The 18224-nt window shown below is 42.0% G+C and overlaps 1 protein-coding gene across 1 annotated transcript in view; it reads left to right on the forward strand.

Moving 5' to 3' along the window:
- Window positions 1–18224, forward strand: part of osy (ABC transporter oskyddad) — a 59727-nt gene that overhangs the window by 38564 nt on the left and 2939 nt on the right. Inside the window, exons 7-15 of the mRNA XM_034981540.2 lie at window positions 249–434; window positions 1946–2181; window positions 3396–3639; window positions 5765–5942; window positions 13855–13970; window positions 14513–14583; window positions 14733–14830; window positions 15346–15513; window positions 17888–17995. Coding sequence (XP_034837431.1) covers window positions 249–434; window positions 1946–2181; window positions 3396–3639; window positions 5765–5942; window positions 13855–13970; window positions 14513–14583; window positions 14733–14830; window positions 15346–15513; window positions 17888–17995 — 1405 coding nt within the window. The remainder of the gene's footprint in view (window positions 1–248; window positions 435–1945; window positions 2182–3395; window positions 3640–5764; window positions 5943–13854; window positions 13971–14512; window positions 14584–14732; window positions 14831–15345; window positions 15514–17887; window positions 17996–18224) is intronic.

Raw genomic sequence — 18224 nt, forward strand, 5'->3', positions numbered from 1 at the left:
CGAATCCTGCCGCGGTCCACAATTTTTGATATGTATTTAAAACTAGCTTATGCTCGCGACTTCGTCCACGTGGACTACATTAATTTCAAACTCCTATTTCACCCCCTTGGGGGTTGAATTTTCTGCATGCCAAATTTCAGCCGATCCGTCCAGTAGTTTGAGCTGTGCGTTCATAGATCAGTCAGTCAGTCAGTCAGTCACCTTTTCCTTTTATATATTTAGATATTTATTTTCAATATCTTATACAGATCGGCCTCATGCGCGGCGGCAAATTCTTGGCTGAGGAGGCACCAATGGAACTGATAAGGCGGTACAATGGAGAGAGTCTGGAAGACGTGTTCCTGAAGTTATCAGTTCTGCAGAACAGAGGCAAGCGGCGCCGCTCCAGCATCCTCGCTGATGTGGTGGAACGAGTTGAGATTCCCGCTATTCCTGTAAGTTTACTTTTTACAGCTCTTGACTGTGATCTCACCTGGTAGAAGGTGATGATGATACCAATATAGGAGGTAGTGGACAGATTCCTAGCAGACGTGTTACCAATGGAACTGATAAGGTGGTATGATAGAGAGATTTTTTTCTGGTTGTGGTGGTGGTCTAACCTAACCCATACGAGCCGGAGTGCCCTAAGTCCTGAGCTCGCTTCGCTCGCTTTTGATAGTGGAAGCGGGGGGATGAAAGAGTACCCCGCTATGCCATGGAGCCATGTATTTCTTCCAACCCCAAAAGGACACAATAGCTCTAAGAGCATAAACTTTGTCCAACCTAACATTATCCAACCAGAGTTGGGTAGACCTAGGTGAGTATGGGTAAATTCCGAATTAAAATTTATTTTACTTATTATTCGAACTTTACCCAAAATGTTTGGGTAATACTAAGTAAACCCGTGTAAACCTAGGTTTACTACATCTTCTAGCATTACCCGTAACATATATACCAACAGATCGTTGGTCAGGGACCTGACACAGTTTTCAATAGCAATATAACATAATTCCGGAACTAATTAAAACAAGACGAAAGATTATTCAAATTCTTAAGACCATGAATTCAGAAATATGCTAATTCTATTTTCGATGTAAATGCATTTAAAAGCGCTCAGAATTTCGCGCAAGTCTGAAATATCTTTGCATTTCCAAGTTCTGACCGATAATAGTATACGCTTTACGTTAGAAGACCGACTGCAAGGTACTGCAACATCATTTCATCTCGTCTCTTTGCTAAAGGCGGGGTGATTACGAATCTCGCGACAGGCTTGCGACAGGCGTAAAATATCTCGCGATTATTGCTGTCAAACGTCACACGTAACAGCGGCTACAGAGCAGACAGCAATCGAGCTCTAGTTCACCCTCTATTGGACAATCTAAGAAGTGTCGCATTGCTACCGCTGTCGCGTTGCCGTCGCTACGCTACTGCAACGTTTTACGTAATCACACCGCAGCGGGTCTCCTCTTAGAATGAGAAGAGTTTAGTCCAACAACGGATATGTTTAGTCAAGTGCGGATGGCGGACTTCACACGCGTTTTTATGAATATTATGATTTATGGAGAACTCTCAGACATGCAGGTTTCCTCACGATGTTTTCCTTCAAAGCAAGTGATGTTAGAGTACAGGCATTTTCTAGGCAAGTGCGCTCCAACCTAGATCTCATCGTCGCTTTTTATTAGGATGATAAAAAGTAGCCTATGTCACTCTCCAGGTCTTTAAATATACCCATGCTAAAAATCACGTCGATCACGGGTTTGGAAAGTATTAAATTACTAAAACTTCAAAATGAGGCAAATGTCTGTTTGTATTGATTTGATTGTGTTTACGTAGTACAACAATAACGCTAACTTTTTGCTAGCGTTCTGGTTACACCCTGTATTATTATCAAACTTTTACCACCGGGTAAAAAATTTACTACTCTTATTTCTAAAGACAATAAAAATATGAGTTTTTCCTTCATCAGGACCCAACAGTTGACACCGAAGATCCAGAAATTGGAGAAATTTCTGGAGAATTTGGAGACAACGTATCCATGTCCAGCAAGGGAAGAGGCATTATTGCTGAACCAGCCGTGGTAGAAGCTCTCCCCCCAGAAGAGAAACCTCCGAGGGGCTTGCTCGAGAGGATCAAGCCAATGAAGATGCATCACATGCAGGCGCTGGTGTGGAAGAATTTTTGGAGCCTGTTCAGGAATTTTGGGTAAAGAATTTTTATTATTTATTTATTAGATACATTACTAGGTACCTATTGCTTATATTTAATTTAATTTATAAATAAACAACATTAAATTAAAACTAAAATAAATTAAATTAAATCTAAAACCTCATCGAGACCACCGCAGCGAGGCATTGTACCCAAGATGCTGGCAGCATTACCCCTTTGGATGGCCAAACTAATTCTTTGACCAAGGTAGCTGCCAGCTCTCGGGTCCCCGGTTGACTCGATAACTCTTTTCGCAATTTTTTTTTTTTTTTTTTTTTTTAATAGATATAGCGAGCAAGCGAGCAGGCGGGTCACCTGATGTTAAGTGATTACCGCCGCCCATGAACAAATTTCTTCAAAAAGAGCTCGAGCCCCCGGGCCCCACGGCCCCAAGGTCTCCACACCAAAGAGCACGAATACGAAGCTCCCATCGAGGTTTTCATATTTGCGCCTCTTGGCCTGTTCGACGCTGATGGCCGCTGCACCCGCCATAGAGGAGGTCGCCTGAATGTGGGATGCAGCTAAAGTGTCTACACAAGTTGCATCCCAAACAAGCGACCTGCCCATCTTCCACGGTACGAGCGTCATACCATCAGGTCTTAGTCTTTATTATTATTTCGTTTTGACTTGGATTATTAGAAATCCGGTAGGTGCACTTTTTCCTGGGATAAGAATCAGGTATAGTACGCGACAGGTCGACATGGCAATCGGGCGAGCGCGGATGACGTGCGGGTGTGCGCGGCGTCCCCCCGCCTCATACCTCTATTGCCATCTCAACTTGTTGCGGACTATAGGTACATTTTAGCTATCCAGAAGTTCGTCGTTGTTTATAATTTTATTAACTTTCTTCGTGAAGTATTCAAAATTGTTTACACATTTATGTCTAAATGTTTGTGTAATTTTGATTATTTCGCGATCAAATACACAGACGACTTTGTTTTGTTTTATAGCTACTAATAGCTATACCCGCGACTTCCTATGTGAGAATTTAGAATTTAGAGTTTGTAAAATCCTATGGGAATTCTTTAGTTTTCCGGGACAAAAGTAGGCTATGTTCAGGTCATTCAAAATCTATAAAAAAACCATGTCGATCGGTTGGTCTGTTGCACAAACCAATACACAATGAAACTTTCGTGATTGTAATACCCCTAGGATTGCTTAGTTTAAATTCAGAGTCAATGTGCCTATTTTTATAGAACTGTTTTTTTTAGGTTGCTGTCATTCATCATAGGTCTACCAATATCTCAAATGTTCCTCTTCTGCCTGGCCATTGGCCACTACCCCGTTGGCCTGCCAATAGCAGTGGTGAACTACGAAGTTGGAGCCAACGACACCAATGCCCTATGCTCTTATGACAAGAACAGCTGCCCTCAAGATCCGGAAACCTGGGATTGGAATTTGACAAGATTCAGTTGTCGATATTTGGACTTCCTGTCTCAAAGACAGAATAATTTGGTAAGTTTATTGTTACAATGCTTGAAGACCAAAGTCTTGGAACAGTGCGTGTTGCCAGTGATGACATATGGATCCGAGACATGGTCGCTAACTATGGGCCTCATAAGAAAGCTCAGAGTCACTCAGCGGGCGATGGAGAGAGCTAGCTATGTGCGGAGTTTCTCTACATGATCAAATCAGAAATGAGGAGATCCGTAGGAGAATTAGAGTAACCGACATAGCTCAACGGGTTGCGAAGCTGAAGTGGCAATGGACAGGGCACATAGTTCGTACAACCGATAGACGTTGGGGTCCCAAGGTGCTGGAATGGCGACCTCGCACCGGAAGCCGCAGCGTTGGAAGACCCCCCCCCCCCCACTAGGTGGACGGACGACATCTAACGAGTCGCAGGGAGCCGCTGGATTCAGGCGGCGCAAGACTGTGGCGTGTGGAAGTCCCTACAAGAGACCTATGTCCAGCAGTGGAGGTTTATTGTATGATGATGATGATGATTGCCTACAATAGTAGAAAGGAGTGATATAGAGAGAGCCCGCGAGTCGGACTGCTGCTGAAAGTTTCTCTGAGTACCTATTGTCCTAAACATCGTGAGGAAACCAGCATGCCTGAGAGTTCTACATAATGTTCTCAAAGGTGTGTGAAGTCTACCAATCCGCACATAGCCAGCGTGGTAAATTATGGCTAAAACCCTTCTCACTCTGAGAGGAGACCCGTCCTCTGTAGTGGGCTGGCGATGGGTTGATCATGATGACGACTGTACATTAAAAATAATGTGTACCCATAACCTTACATTGTGTACATTAAGCCCAACAAAAATGTTTATTAGTGATTTATTACAAGGAAGTCAAAGGAAGCCGTAAACTTTTTAATTGCAAAACGGGACAATACTCTGTGAATTTATGATACCAACCGGTAGGAAGGGAGTCACAAAATTAAATCATAACCCTTTAGGTACTGTCGCTATTTATTAAGCGAAATGATTTCGTATAAATGCGGTGAGGGATTGGATTACAGCATAAACGTTGTACCTATTTAATTCTGTTTTGAGGGATTTTGCGAGATTTCTTTAGTATTAAATTCCGATTGAGTGAAATAATAATTGATCTCTTCTTCTTTGTTAGAATTTTCAAATATTGATAGCTGAAATTCAACCACATGTTAAATCTTTGTATTTTATATATTTAGGTACCCCTATCATAGATAATAGAACTACTCGTATTTATGTAAATTCAATTAAAGAAATGAAAATAGCTGAAACATTGGTTATAGTTCTTGCATTTTACGAAGGCCACTGACTCATGCTTGTGTTTGTCGTATCTGTATACCTAAGGTACACTTGTGTGCGTTTGACAGCACTTGCTCGCGACTGATTGGTCCGACATGCACGCACACTTACGCAATGCCCTTGTAAACGACGTTACCACAAGTAAAGTTCAGTAGCCTTCGTGAATTGCAAGAACTGTACCAATTTCGAAGAATGAGTATGACAATATATATGAACAAAGTATACCTAACCATGGGTTCATGGGACGAGGATGATGCTTTTTAAGAACCTGTCATCCCGTCTCACAGAGTCCATGGGTGACCTTAGGGCTGGCAGTTACCTCGGTCAGCATAATTAGTCTGGCTATTGAACGAGAGAACGCAGCCAGTATTATTGCCACCTTGTTTCGTTACAGTGGCTTAGAATATTTCACATTTATTTATTTTAAACGCTTAGTTTCGGCTAAATTTAGATTTAAATGATTGCGTAGGTACTGATTTTAGAGTATTCGCATCCTCTTTTTACTAATGCATTTAGAAAAAGACACACAGTTCCTACAGTTACAGTTTGACAGTTTAAAATTTAATTTAGAACTGTCAAACCTCGTGACTTCAGCTGCCAGTCGCGAGCCTATTGTTTAAATTTGTAACGTGTACTAAAATTTAGAGTCTTTAAATGTAAAATTCATGTTCCGTTCCTTTTTAGCAATATTAAAAAGAAAAAGATGCACATAGTCTAAATTTAGTTTAGAGAAAGACAAGAGAATCGGCGCCATTGTTATTTTAAAAGTCGTACCAATAAATCTTGCCCATTTACTATTTTTTTTTAATAGGGTCAAAACGTAACTTCACTCTTTCTTTACAGATAACATACCCATCAGAAAGCATAGCACTTGCAGAAGCAGGGAGAGGGAGTGCACGAGTTGTGCTCGTCTTCCCTGCGAACTTCTCCACGAGTCTGCAAGAGAGGATGAGGGATCCTAGACACGTTGACATCTACACCATCATGACCTCTGACATACAAGTCCATATGGACGACACTGGTGAGTTCAAAGAGTTACATTGTGACTAAGCATGCATAGCATTGTCTGAAGCATAGGGAGAAATGACGAGAGTTGTGCTGGTGTTCTCTGCGAACTTCTCCACGAGTCTGCAGGAGATTATGAGTGATCCTAGACACGTTGACAGCTACACCATCATGACCTCTGACATCCAGGTCAAAATAGAGGACACTAAAGAGTTTAAGGAGTTAAGTTAAGAGTTTAAGGAGTTAAGATTCTGGCTAATTCTGTTGTTCACAATCTCTGAACTAAAATTAGAAGTACAGTGCGACAAGGCTCTCTTGGCACTTTGAGGGGGGGGGGGAGGGGGGGGGGGGAGGGGGGGGGCTATTGGAGAACAAAGGCTTAGAATATTCAAACAAGAACAAAGGGGACACTTGACGGCAACGTTAGTTCTGATTTTCCCCATGCGCCAAGATAGCCTTGTCGCACTGTAAGTATTTTTGTTACCCCTGTCATCGTAATACTCCCTGTGAAAAAAGGATTACACGACGATAGACTTACAGCAGTTACGCACTTACTCATCCGATCCGAGTCTGTGAAAATCAGTACCTCAGTACCCTTATTATAAATGCGAAAGTGTGTTTGTTTGTTGGTTTGTCCTTCAATCACGTCGCAACGGTGCAACGGATTGACGTGATTTTTTGCATGGGTATAGATAAAGCCCTGGAGAGTGGCATATGCTACTTTTTATCCCGGAAAATCAAAGAGTTCCCACGGGATTTTTAAAAAACCTAATTCCACGCGGACGAAGTCGCGGGCATCAGCTAGTACGGAAATAAAAATTAGGACCGAACTCGGATATTGCTTACGCACTAATCCGATCTCTGATCCGAATCCAAGCTATTCAGTGGACATCTTTGACATATCTACGTCATATGTCCAATTTGAATCCGAGGCACACACATTTTTTTTTTTTTTTTTATTCAAATACAAGTTAGCCCTTGACTGCAATCTCACCTGGTGGTAAGTGATGATGCAGTCTAAGATGATAGCGGGCTAACCTGGAAGGGGTATAGCAGTTTTTATTAAACCCATACCCCTTTGGTTTCTACACGGCATCGTACCGGAACACTAAATCGTTTGGCGGCACGGTAGGGTGGTAACTAGCCACGGCCGAAGCCTCCCACCAGACCAGACCAGAAATTTAGAAATTATAAAATTCCAAACCCCTACCAGGAATCGAACCCGGGACCTCCCACTATTAAGACCACAGCGCAAGATTAAGATATTCTCACGGATGACGGAGAGAAGTTGGATGACGGAAGTGCAGTGCGTAATCGCTCTTAGAGGCGAAATAGAGCTGGCACCATACACTATTAATTGGTTTAGCAGATTCTACTAAATTAAACTTTATGGCAAACACCTTTCTAGTGAAATTCGCATTAAAAAGGTCTTTGGCATCATTCCAAAAGAAAAAAATATGTGCATTGGACGTAAGAAATATAGCTAAATGTGTGAGAAATAAAAAATAAATTACCCAATTACTTACCTGAGAGTACAATACAATAATGCATTCAGAATGCTGCTGGGGCTGCCGAGGGGCTGTAGCGCTAGTGGAATGTTCACGGAGGCCAGGACTGATGGCTTTCATGCCATCATCCGTAAAAAGATGGCCTCCCTCCTACAACGTCTTCGTAGCAGTTCCAACAGCATTCTGGGTGCAATTAAAGAGAGGATAGGCTGCCCAATAATTAAGCATTGGGTGGCTGTGGCCACCGGGCGCCTAGAGCTGCCACGTTAGGCCACTTTATTTAATCAGTAAGCACTAACATTACTAACATAACTATAAGGAAATATTGTTACTAACATACTAACTTTAGTAAATATATAGTTGTAAATTGTAATTATGGACTAGAAATGGTCTGAAATAAAAGATTATTTATTTATTTATTTTATTTATTTACCAAAAAACTCGCGCTATCATTTGGCAATTTATTACTTAAAAGTCCTGAGCCTTATCTAAATTTCGATTTAAGTACACTCAAGATATTTTAGTGATCGAACTAGTAATCAGATAGATACCTACCTAATTGGAATTTCAAAGCTAAACTCTAGACAGACGTATAGCAAGTCATCCTGACCTAGACCTAACCCAAATCTGTCTGTCTGTGAAGACATAGGCATGTTACAGTCAGAATTCTTATCCGGAAAATTGGCAGTCAATGGAGTCTATACAGACAGAAGATAAATGTCTTTTTTTTTATAATCTTTAATTTTGGGAGTTTTTAGGGTTACGTATCTCAAAAGGAAAAACGGAACCCTTATAGGATCACTTTGTTGTCTGTCTGTCTGCCTGTCGGTTTGTCAAACCTACAGGGTACTTCCCGTTGACCTAGAATCATAAAATTTGGCAGGTAGGTAGGTCTTATAGCAGACATTCGGGGAAAACCGTGAATATGTGGTTACATCACACAAAAAAAATTTAAATTGTGGTCATGAACTAAAAATTGATATCTTCAATTTTCGAAGTCAGATAACTATATCAAGTGGGGTATCATATGAAAGGGCTTCACCTGTGCAATCTAAAGCAGATTTTTATTTATTTTTGTTTATAGTTTTTGAATTATCGTGCAAAATCGTAGCTTTAGTTTTAAGTTTGCGTTATAATTATCACCACTATATCTTACAAATCTAACACCATACCAGACCATCAATCAGAGTAATTTATTACCTATTTTGAATAAATCATTTGACTATGACTTTGACTTTGAATGTCGGAAAAATACGATTGTAGTACGGAATCCTCGTTGCGCGAGCCTGACTCGCACTTGGCCGGTTTTTATTTATTTATCAAACAACTCGTCAAAACAGCCTGTAATCTCTAAGGGTATTTTTGGAAACGTAACAGTAAATACTTTACATAAGTAACCAAATCCTATGCAGAATACAAAAAGAAAAATTCTTAACAAAATCCAGTGAATATAGCGTATTAAGCCAATGTATGCACATTCGAAATACGCTTACATGGCGATTTTAAGTTGAAATCTAAACATATCCGTAGCTTCTGACATGTTATTATATTGTGATAAGCAATATTCGCCGTTGAGTTCGCCGTCGAAAAATATTCTCAATATATCTTCATCATCATCATCATCATGATCAACCCATCGCCAGCTCACTACAGAGCACGGGTCTCCTCTCAGATTGAGAAGGGGTTTGGCCATAATCTACCACGCTGGCTATGTGCGGATTGGTAGACTTCACACACCTTTAAGAACTTTATGGAGAACTCTCAGGCATGCAGGTTTCCTCACGATGTTTTCCTTCACCGTTAAAGCAAGTGATATTTAATTAATTAAGACGCACATAACTCCGAATACGAGGAACACAGAGATTTGAAACTAGATCGTTTAGAACGTCTTAAATGTTTATAAATTAATAATGAGATGTCTTCTCTTTTTTTGCTCGTTATTGCATGTTGTCGTTTTACGTCCGTTTTACTTAAGACCGCTGAAAGTATTAAATAAGGTCTAAGCAGCTTTATTTTGTTAATTATTTAATTTAAGTAATTCTTTTGCACATCAGACACACACTTCTTTCGCACAAGAAAGTAAGATTTCTTTTCTATTTCGTCATACGTATTTAAGTAAATGCGTATCTTTTTTATTTTTCCTTTATATCTTCCATGTCCATTCTACTTGTACTTTCTATATATTATATTTTTTTATAGTATTTCCATTCTATTATGTACATTTATCGACCGTGCAAAATACTAAATTTATATCGTCGATGCATCATTGTTAAAAGCGAGGCTGTGGTTTTAGAGAATAACAACATTGCTCAGAGAAGTAAAAAAAAAGATTCTCTTTAATTTGCATATAAACGAGATTGTTGGAAAATCCCCACAGTTTCTTCAATATTCTTATTTAGAAGCATTTTAGGCATATTTTGTATAATTTATGAGTTAACTTATTATTATTTTACTTTGTAGCAGTAAGTATTGTAAAGTTTTAATACAAGAAATTTGCTTAGGTAAGCATTTACTTATGTTAGTTTAGTAATATTCAATTCAATTGTTCAAAAAAGTTAAAATTATGAAAGAATTCGATCTACCTACACAGTAATATGCAGGAGAAAGGAATAAATAATAGGTATCTTTGACTTTGATCTCTTCAAATTATAAACCGGCCAAGTGCGAGTCAGACTCGCGCAACGAGGGTTGCGTGTTTTTTTCGACATTTTGCACGATAAATCAAAAACTGTTATACATAAACAAAATCGGTTTTAGAATATACAGGTAAATCCCGTTCATGTGATAGCCCACTTGGTATAGTTATTTTACTTTGAAAATAGAAAATACCTAGGTACTTACTAATTATTTGCTCATTAAAATATTTTAATTTTATTTATGTGATGTAACCACAAATCCACGGTTTGCAGATTTATTCCCTTATCTTGTGCTATAAGACCTGACTACCTGCCGAATTTCATGATTCTAGGTCAATAGGAAGTACCCTATATGTTTTCGTGACAGACACGTCACACGACAGACAGATGGACAGACAACAAAGTGGTCCTATAAGGGGTCCTTTTTTCGTTTTGAGGTACGGAACCCTAAAAAATAGCTTTCAACATGTTACACCGATATTACCTTAAGGTTCCATGGGACCGATAAAAGGCTCAGCCGGCACTCTTAACACCGCGAAATTGCCTTTTAGTAATCTTGTAAAAGCCTTCCTTTGAAGATTTTTTTGAGAGGTTTATTTGCGCTATCGTGCTTTTCCAGTGTATCGCTTCTGTAAATAAGGGATAGGACATGTTTTTGTAGTTGACTATGACTACAAAGACTGTACCGGCAATAAATATTGCAGTACATCGAACTTTAGAAAGAGATTTCTGCTGCGTAGAGCGTCATCTCTGTCACTCATACCTCAACGACATAGACAACACTTTACGAAAAGCGTAGCGTACCTACAAGACGTTATCCCTTGACTGCGATCGAAAACTAAGTCAAATGTCACATCTATGTATTTCATACAAACTCTCTTAAGGGCTTATTCCACCTTCCTAAATCCTACGTCCTAAATGATATAGTTACCTAACTATACCAATTAGGACGTAGGTTTTAGGAAGGTGGAATAAGCCCTTTACTAAATACGACAAGGTGCTTGAGTAACTTAATAATTTTTATGCCATCTTTAACTAGTATTATCTAAATTATAATATGCCATAATATTTTGTACAATCATTTTATTATTGTATTGTTCTATGCCGATCTGACTTTCGCGCTTGTAATGAGTCTAAATCGAAATAAATACAAATACTAAGAGCCCTCGCCCACGGCGACTTTTTGTAGCGATACAGTAGCGATGCTGTCGCGCTTCCGCATCGATACAGTCGCGAAGCGGTCGCTAGCTGTGTGCCCTCGCCCACGGTCTTAGATTCAGTCGCGATGCAAACGCGATACTGTCGCGCTTCCGCATCGATACAGTCGCGAAGCGGTCGCTAGCTGTGTGCCCTCGCCCACGGTCTTAGATTCAGTCGCGATGCAAACGCGATACTGTCGCGCTTCCGCATCGATACAGTCGCGAAGCGGTCGCTAGCTGTGTGCCCTCGCCCACGGTCTTAGATTCAGTCGCGATGCAAACGCGATACTGTCGCGCTTCCGCATCGATACAGTCGCGAAGCGGTCGCTAGCTGTGTGCCCTCGCCCACGGTCTTAGATTCAGTCGCGATGCAAACGCGATACTGTCGCGCTTCCGCATCGATACAGTCGCGAAGCGGTCGCTAGCTGTGTGCCCTCGCCCACGGTCTTAGATTCAGTCGCGATGCAAACGCGATACTGTCGCGCTTCCGCATCGATACAGTCGCGAAGCGGTCGCTAGCTGTGTGCCCTCGCCCACGGTCTTAGATTCAGTCGCGATGCAAACGCGATACTGTCGCGCTTCCGCATCGATACAGTCGCGAAGCGGTCGCTAGCTGTGTGCCCTCGCCCACGGTCTTAGATTCAGTCGCGATGCAAACGCGATACTGTCGCGCTTCCGCATCGATACAGTCGCGAAGCGGTCGCTAGCTGTGTGCCCTCGCCCACGGTCTTAGATTCAGTCGCGATGCAAACGCGATACTGTCGCGCTTCCGCATCGATACAGTCGCGAAGCGGTCGCTAGCTGTGTGCCCTCGCCCACGGTCTTAGATTCAGTCGCGATGCAAACGCGATACTGTCGCGCTTCCGCATCGATACAGTCGCGAAGCGGTCGCTAGCTGTGTGCCCTCGCCCACGGTCTTAGATTCAGTCGCGATGCAAACGCGATACTGTCGCGCTTCCGCATCGATACAGTCGCGAAGCGGTCGCTAGCTGTGTGCCCTCGCCCACGGTCTTAGATTCAGTCGCGATGCAAACGCGATACTGTCGCGCTTCCGCATCGATACAGTCGCGAAGCGGTCGCTAGCTGTGTGCCCTCGCCCACGGTCTTAGATTCAGTCGCGATGCAAACGCGATACTGTCGCGCTTCCGCATCGATACAGTCGCGAAGCGGTCGCTAGCTGTGTGCCCTCGCCCACGGTCTTAGATTCAGTCGCGATGCAAACGCGATACTGTCGCGCTTCCGCATCGATACAGTCGCGAAGCGGTCGCTAGCTGTGTGCCCTCGCCCACGGTCTTAGATTCAGTCGCGATGCAAACGCGATACTGTCGCGCTTCCGCATCGATACAGTCGCGAAGCGGTCGCTAGCTGTGTGCCCTCGCCCACGGTCTTAGATTCAGTCGCGATGCAAACGCGATACTGTCGCGCTTCCGCATCGATACAGTCGCGAAGCGGTCGCTAGCTGTGTGCCCTCGCCCACGGTCTTAGATTCAGTCGCGATGCAAACGCGATACTGTCGCGCTTCCGCATCGATACAGTCGCGAAGCGGTCGCTAGCTGTGTGCCCTCGCCCACGGTCTTAGATTCAGTCGCGATGCAAACGCGATACTGTCGCGCTTCCGCATCGATACAGTCGCGAAGCGGTCGCTAGCTGTGTGCCCTCGCCCACGGTCTTAGATTCAGTCGCGATGCAAACGCGATACTGTCGCGCTTCCGCATCGATACAGTCGCGAAGCGGTCGCTAGCTGTGTGCCCTCGCCCACGGTCTTAGATTCAGTCGCGATGCAAACGCGATACTGTCGCGCTTCCGCATCGATACAGTCGCGAAGCGGTCGCTAGCTGTGTGCCCTCGCCCACGGTCTTAGATTCAGTCGCGATGCAAACGCGATACTGTCGCGCTTCCGCATCGATACAGTCGCGAAGCGGTCGCTAGCTGTGTGCCCTCGCCCACGGTCTTAGATTCAGTCGCGATGCAAACGCGATACTGTCGCGCTTCCGCATCGATACAGTCGCGAAGCGGTCGCTAGCTGTGTGCCCTCGCCCACGGTCTTAGATTCAGTCGCGATGCAAACGCGATACTGTCGCGCTTCCGCATCGATACAGTCGCGAAGCGGTCGCTAGCTGTGTGCCCTCGCCCACGGTCTTAGATTCAGTCGCGATGCAAACGCGATACTGTCGATGTCGCGCTTCCGTCTCGATGCAAACGAGAAAAAAATGTTGCACTGATGCTTGGTTCTCCATTCATGCGCCACCCTCCCTCCGTTCTTTCCTAGATGTTGTCCGACACGGTCGCGCGTTTGCATCGATACAGTCGCGATGCAGTAGCGCGATGCTAATCCGACTAACACGCGTTAGTAGTGATGCTGGCGTGTGTTTAGTAAACGCGCGACAGCATCGCTACAAAAAGTCGCCATGGGCGAGGGCTCTAAGCGAGCGTTTTGACGTTTGATAAAAAGTCGCTGACTAGTACCTAGTCATTATTATTTATTTATTATTTAATTAGAACGGCCATAAAGCCAATTACACTAACTAAACTACGAGTGCAAACTAATAGTCATCATCCCTATTAATAGTAAACATTTGTTTCAGATAAGCAAGTGGAATGGATGCTGAATCGAGACATCCTGACGGCATTTATGGACGCGACGCAGCATCTGGCAGAAATGTGCCATCTGCCGAGTAGAATACTATCCACGCCGGTCTTTGTGAGTATAGCCTATACTATATCGACTAATCTAACTATGTATATTTTTTTAAAGCCTCATTGGTACTGATTCTGAGCCTAACTTAATTTTAGAGTATTCATATCCTCTTCTTCCTAATGTGAAGATGCAGATACCCTAAATTTGGTTTAGAGAAAGACAACAGAATCGGCGCCAATGTCCTAATATACGTACTGTCTGCGGGACTAGTACAAAGCAATTTACAGTAAACCAGTGAGTTACCGGAGACATGGCACTACTTACATCGTCAAAATTGTCTCTATTTCTATCAACTTACATTAAAAATCAACGACGTATCGTCAGCAAATAGCAAATACAATATCACAAGTATTTTGGACAAAATATAGTAGGTAAATCGTTTATTACCAGGAACATGAAAGGACCTATAGAAAGTCTTTCATAAAATGCATCAAGTTCATCTCGTCAAAGTAGCCTAGATCTGCTTTGACATTTTTGTTTGTTTTTTCTGGCACTTAAGTATGTGTTGCGGCTTTTGTCCATACCTACTTAATTTTTTTTTTCAGATTCATGAACCAATTTTCGGGTTAGAAGTGCCAAATTTCACCGACTTCGCTGGCCCTGGGGTAATCCTTACGTAAGTTAATAAAATCAAACTTTTGTTAAACTTTGGACTTTTTTATAAAACAACGAAGGTCTGGTACGCTCTGGCTCATAGTCCATAACTAATTGTTCGTTTGTTTTCCCAAAGGGATCGACTAACCGTACGTTTGGGATAACTTTCAGAATCATCTTCTTTTTGGCGGTCGCTTTGACGTCAGGATCCATGTTGGCGGAACGGAATGAAGGGATTCTGGAGCGGTCATTGGTTTCGGGAATTACGGGTAAGACAAAATATGGTTATTGAAATTTTTTAATTTTTTTTTTTTTAGAAAAATATGTTTTCAAAAACACCGTTGTGTACGAGTGTACTCCTTTGTGGCGTTATAATTCAATGTTTGTACATGTAAGCTGTGAAAGCCTAGTGGTTAGGACGTCCGCCTTTTAATCGGAAGTCGAGGGTTCTATCCTGATTAACTCCGAAAACCAACCTCTAACTTTCGGAGTTAATATCACTATACAATTTAATTACTTAAAACGCTTTAACGGTGTAGGAAAACATCGTGAGGAAACCTGCATGCCTGAGAGTTCTCCATAATGTTCTCAAAGGTGTGTGAAGTCTACTTATCCGCACATGGCCAGCTTGGTAGACTGTGGCCAAAACCCTACTCACTCTGAAAGGAGACCCGACCGAGACAGCCACGCGGACGAAGTCGCGGGCATCCTCTAGTTTATAATATTTATTTATTTATTTTAAAAGAAGAAGAAGATTAGTATGGATGAATTATTCTATCCTCAGGTACGGAGATCCTGTTCGCGCACGTGATAGTCCAGATGATAGTGATGGTGGTGCAGACCACCACTGTGCTCATCATCGGTTTCCTGGTCTTCGACCTCACCATCAGGGGCCCGGTGCTTTGGGTTGTCGTACTCACACTTATAAATGGCTTGTGTGGGATGACTTTCGGTAAGTTATGCCCTTTTTTACTTTTTTAGGGTTCCGTACCGAAGGATTCAACGGCCTCCGCTATCCGTCCGTCCGTCTGTCTGTATCTCGTGAACTAGGTAGTTGAAATAGGAATTCAAATTTTTACCGAATACGCTACTCTATTGCCGCTATAGCGACAAATAATAAAACTTTCAAAATGGCCGCCACGATTTTCGTGGCGGCCATTTTGAAAGTTTTATTATTTGTCGTGTTGTAAAAGACAAATAAAAGTGTTATTTCTTGCACGATGGTACGGAACCCTTCGTGTGCGAGTCCGACTCGCACTTGACTGATTTCCATGGTTTTGTAGCAAAAAAACAATCCTTTTATAGTGTTTGTCCAGTTCGTCTTTCCGTCTGTCCATGAGTGACGCCCATTTAAAAATAAACTAAGCATAACAACATAACAAGATGTAACCACAAATTCACGTTTTAAGTACAGATTTTTCTCTTTACTTGTGCTATAAGAGATTGCAACATGCATTTTATGATTCTAGTTCAGAAGTGTCTTATACGTTTTGATTCCTAGTTTCAAATTGCCATCCTGCAGCTATAGAATACAAAAACATTTTTCCCAGCCAGCCAACCGACTCGCATCATTAAAACTTCTCGGTTAATCTCAGCGATATAAAATATGTTCCACTAGATATGGCGCAAGTAATATCATGTTCCAACGAACATTGCCAGAGTGACCTACAGTGAGGAAACTCTCGGTTTGATCCTGCATCGACGATATGTCAAATATTAGGCCATGGTGACGTAAAATCAAGGGAAAACAGGGCTACTTTAGGGCTACCTGGCTCAAATCGGTGTTCGCACTTCTATCAATCGTAATGCGCTTTAGATGCAGTCCGTTTCTGCGAACATAGATACGTTACGTGCGAACAGACTATAACTTAGAACAGACATTGGCGCCGATTCTGTTGTCTTTTTCTTTACTAAATTTAAAGTATCTGCATTTTTTCTTTTTAATATTGCTAAAAAATTACGGAACTTGACATTTAAATACTCTAAATAGTGCACGCTACAAAAACCAAAGGCTCGCGACTGGCAGCTAAAGTCGCGAGCTCTAAATTAAATTTGCACCTGTCAATTTGTGTCTTTTCTATTCATATTACATTAGTCAGAAGAGGATGCGAATACTCTAGTTGTACTGTCTACTCTAGTAGTCTAATTTAGTTGTGCTACTCAAATATGATAACGTGAATAATAAATTTTAGAGTAATCGCGCAAATTCAATTTTTAGAAACGGACTGCGTTCAAAGGTAATTCCGATTGACAGGAATGCGGACACCGATATAATTATCGGAACATGTTGTTACTATAAAGCGCCACATCTAGTGGAACATATTTTTATATTGCTGGTTAAGCTAAAAAAACATACTTACGGTCTAGTTAACAACTAACGAAGCTATACCTTCACGTGGTTGGAGCTTCACAATGCTTAACTCAAAAAGTACTTACCCATGGAAATTACCTTTTATGCCTTTTTATTTAAAAAAAATACGTAGCGTAAGGTTAATTAATTAGCTGTGTCTGTGTAACTGTACACTACATATCCATAATGATCTTGCTTATATTATTTTTAGGGTTCCGTACCTAAAAAGGAAAAACGGAACCCTTATACGATCACTTTGTTGTCTGTCTGTCGGTCTGTCAACAAACCTACAGGGTGCTTTCCGTTGACCTAGAATCATGAAATTTGGCAGGTAGGTATTCTTACAGCAGAATATAGGGGGAAAATCTGAAAACCGTGAATTTTTGGTTGCATCACAATTTTCGACGTAAGATAGCTATATCAAGTGGGGTATAATATGAAAGGGCTTCATCTGTGCATTCTAAAACAGATTTATTTTTTATTTTTATGCATCATAGTTTTTTAATTATCGTGCAAAATGTCGACAAAATATGACTGTAGTAGGTACGGAACCCTCGTTGCGCAAGCCTGACTCGCACTTGGCCGGTTTTTTTAAATAAAAATAGCGAGCAAATGAGCAGGCGGGCTACCTGATGTTAAGTGATTACCGACACCCATGAACATTTGCAGGACCAGAGAAACCGTCAATGCGTTGCCAGCCTTTTAGGAGTTTGTTGGTCCGCCTCTTGAACAACCCTATGTTATAATCTAGTGGGAACACCGCCGAGGGGAGTTGATCGCACAGTTTGCATGTGCAAAAAGGATCTGGCACAACGGACTAAGTGCACCAGGCACCCAGGTGGTGAGGGTTCATTACGGTGGCGTGCAGTGCGGTTGTAGAAAAAGGAGGGTGGAATTAATTATAAAGGCGATAGAGCACGCATAGAGAGCGTACGTCGCATGTTATTTAAGTTACTTAAATCATGTTTTGTTCTAGGTTTCGTCGTATCCTGCCTATGTGATAAGGAGAGAACAGCCACATACTTGGCTCTGGGATCTTTCTTGCCCATGATGTTGCTATGTGGAATCATATGGCCTGTTGAAGGTACCTAAATGTTACTATTTTCTTGTGTCATGAAAACCATTGTACAAATTTCTTTCTTATCTAGAAATTATTTTCTATTTATCTGCGTCGTATTCCTCATTATAGAAGGTCGTAACTCCTTTTGTATTATTTGACCGAGCGAAGCGAAGTTTCTGAGTCTATACTTGAGTGAAATTACATTAATTGTCCGTCTGTTTGTCTGTCACGCAACGTAACGTAATTACTTCGA

The sequence above is a fragment of the Maniola hyperantus genome, chromosome 24 (assembly GCF_902806685.2).
Source record: "Maniola hyperantus chromosome 24, iAphHyp1.2, whole genome shotgun sequence".
Taxonomy (NCBI): Eukaryota; Metazoa; Arthropoda; class Insecta; order Lepidoptera; family Nymphalidae; genus Maniola; species Maniola hyperantus.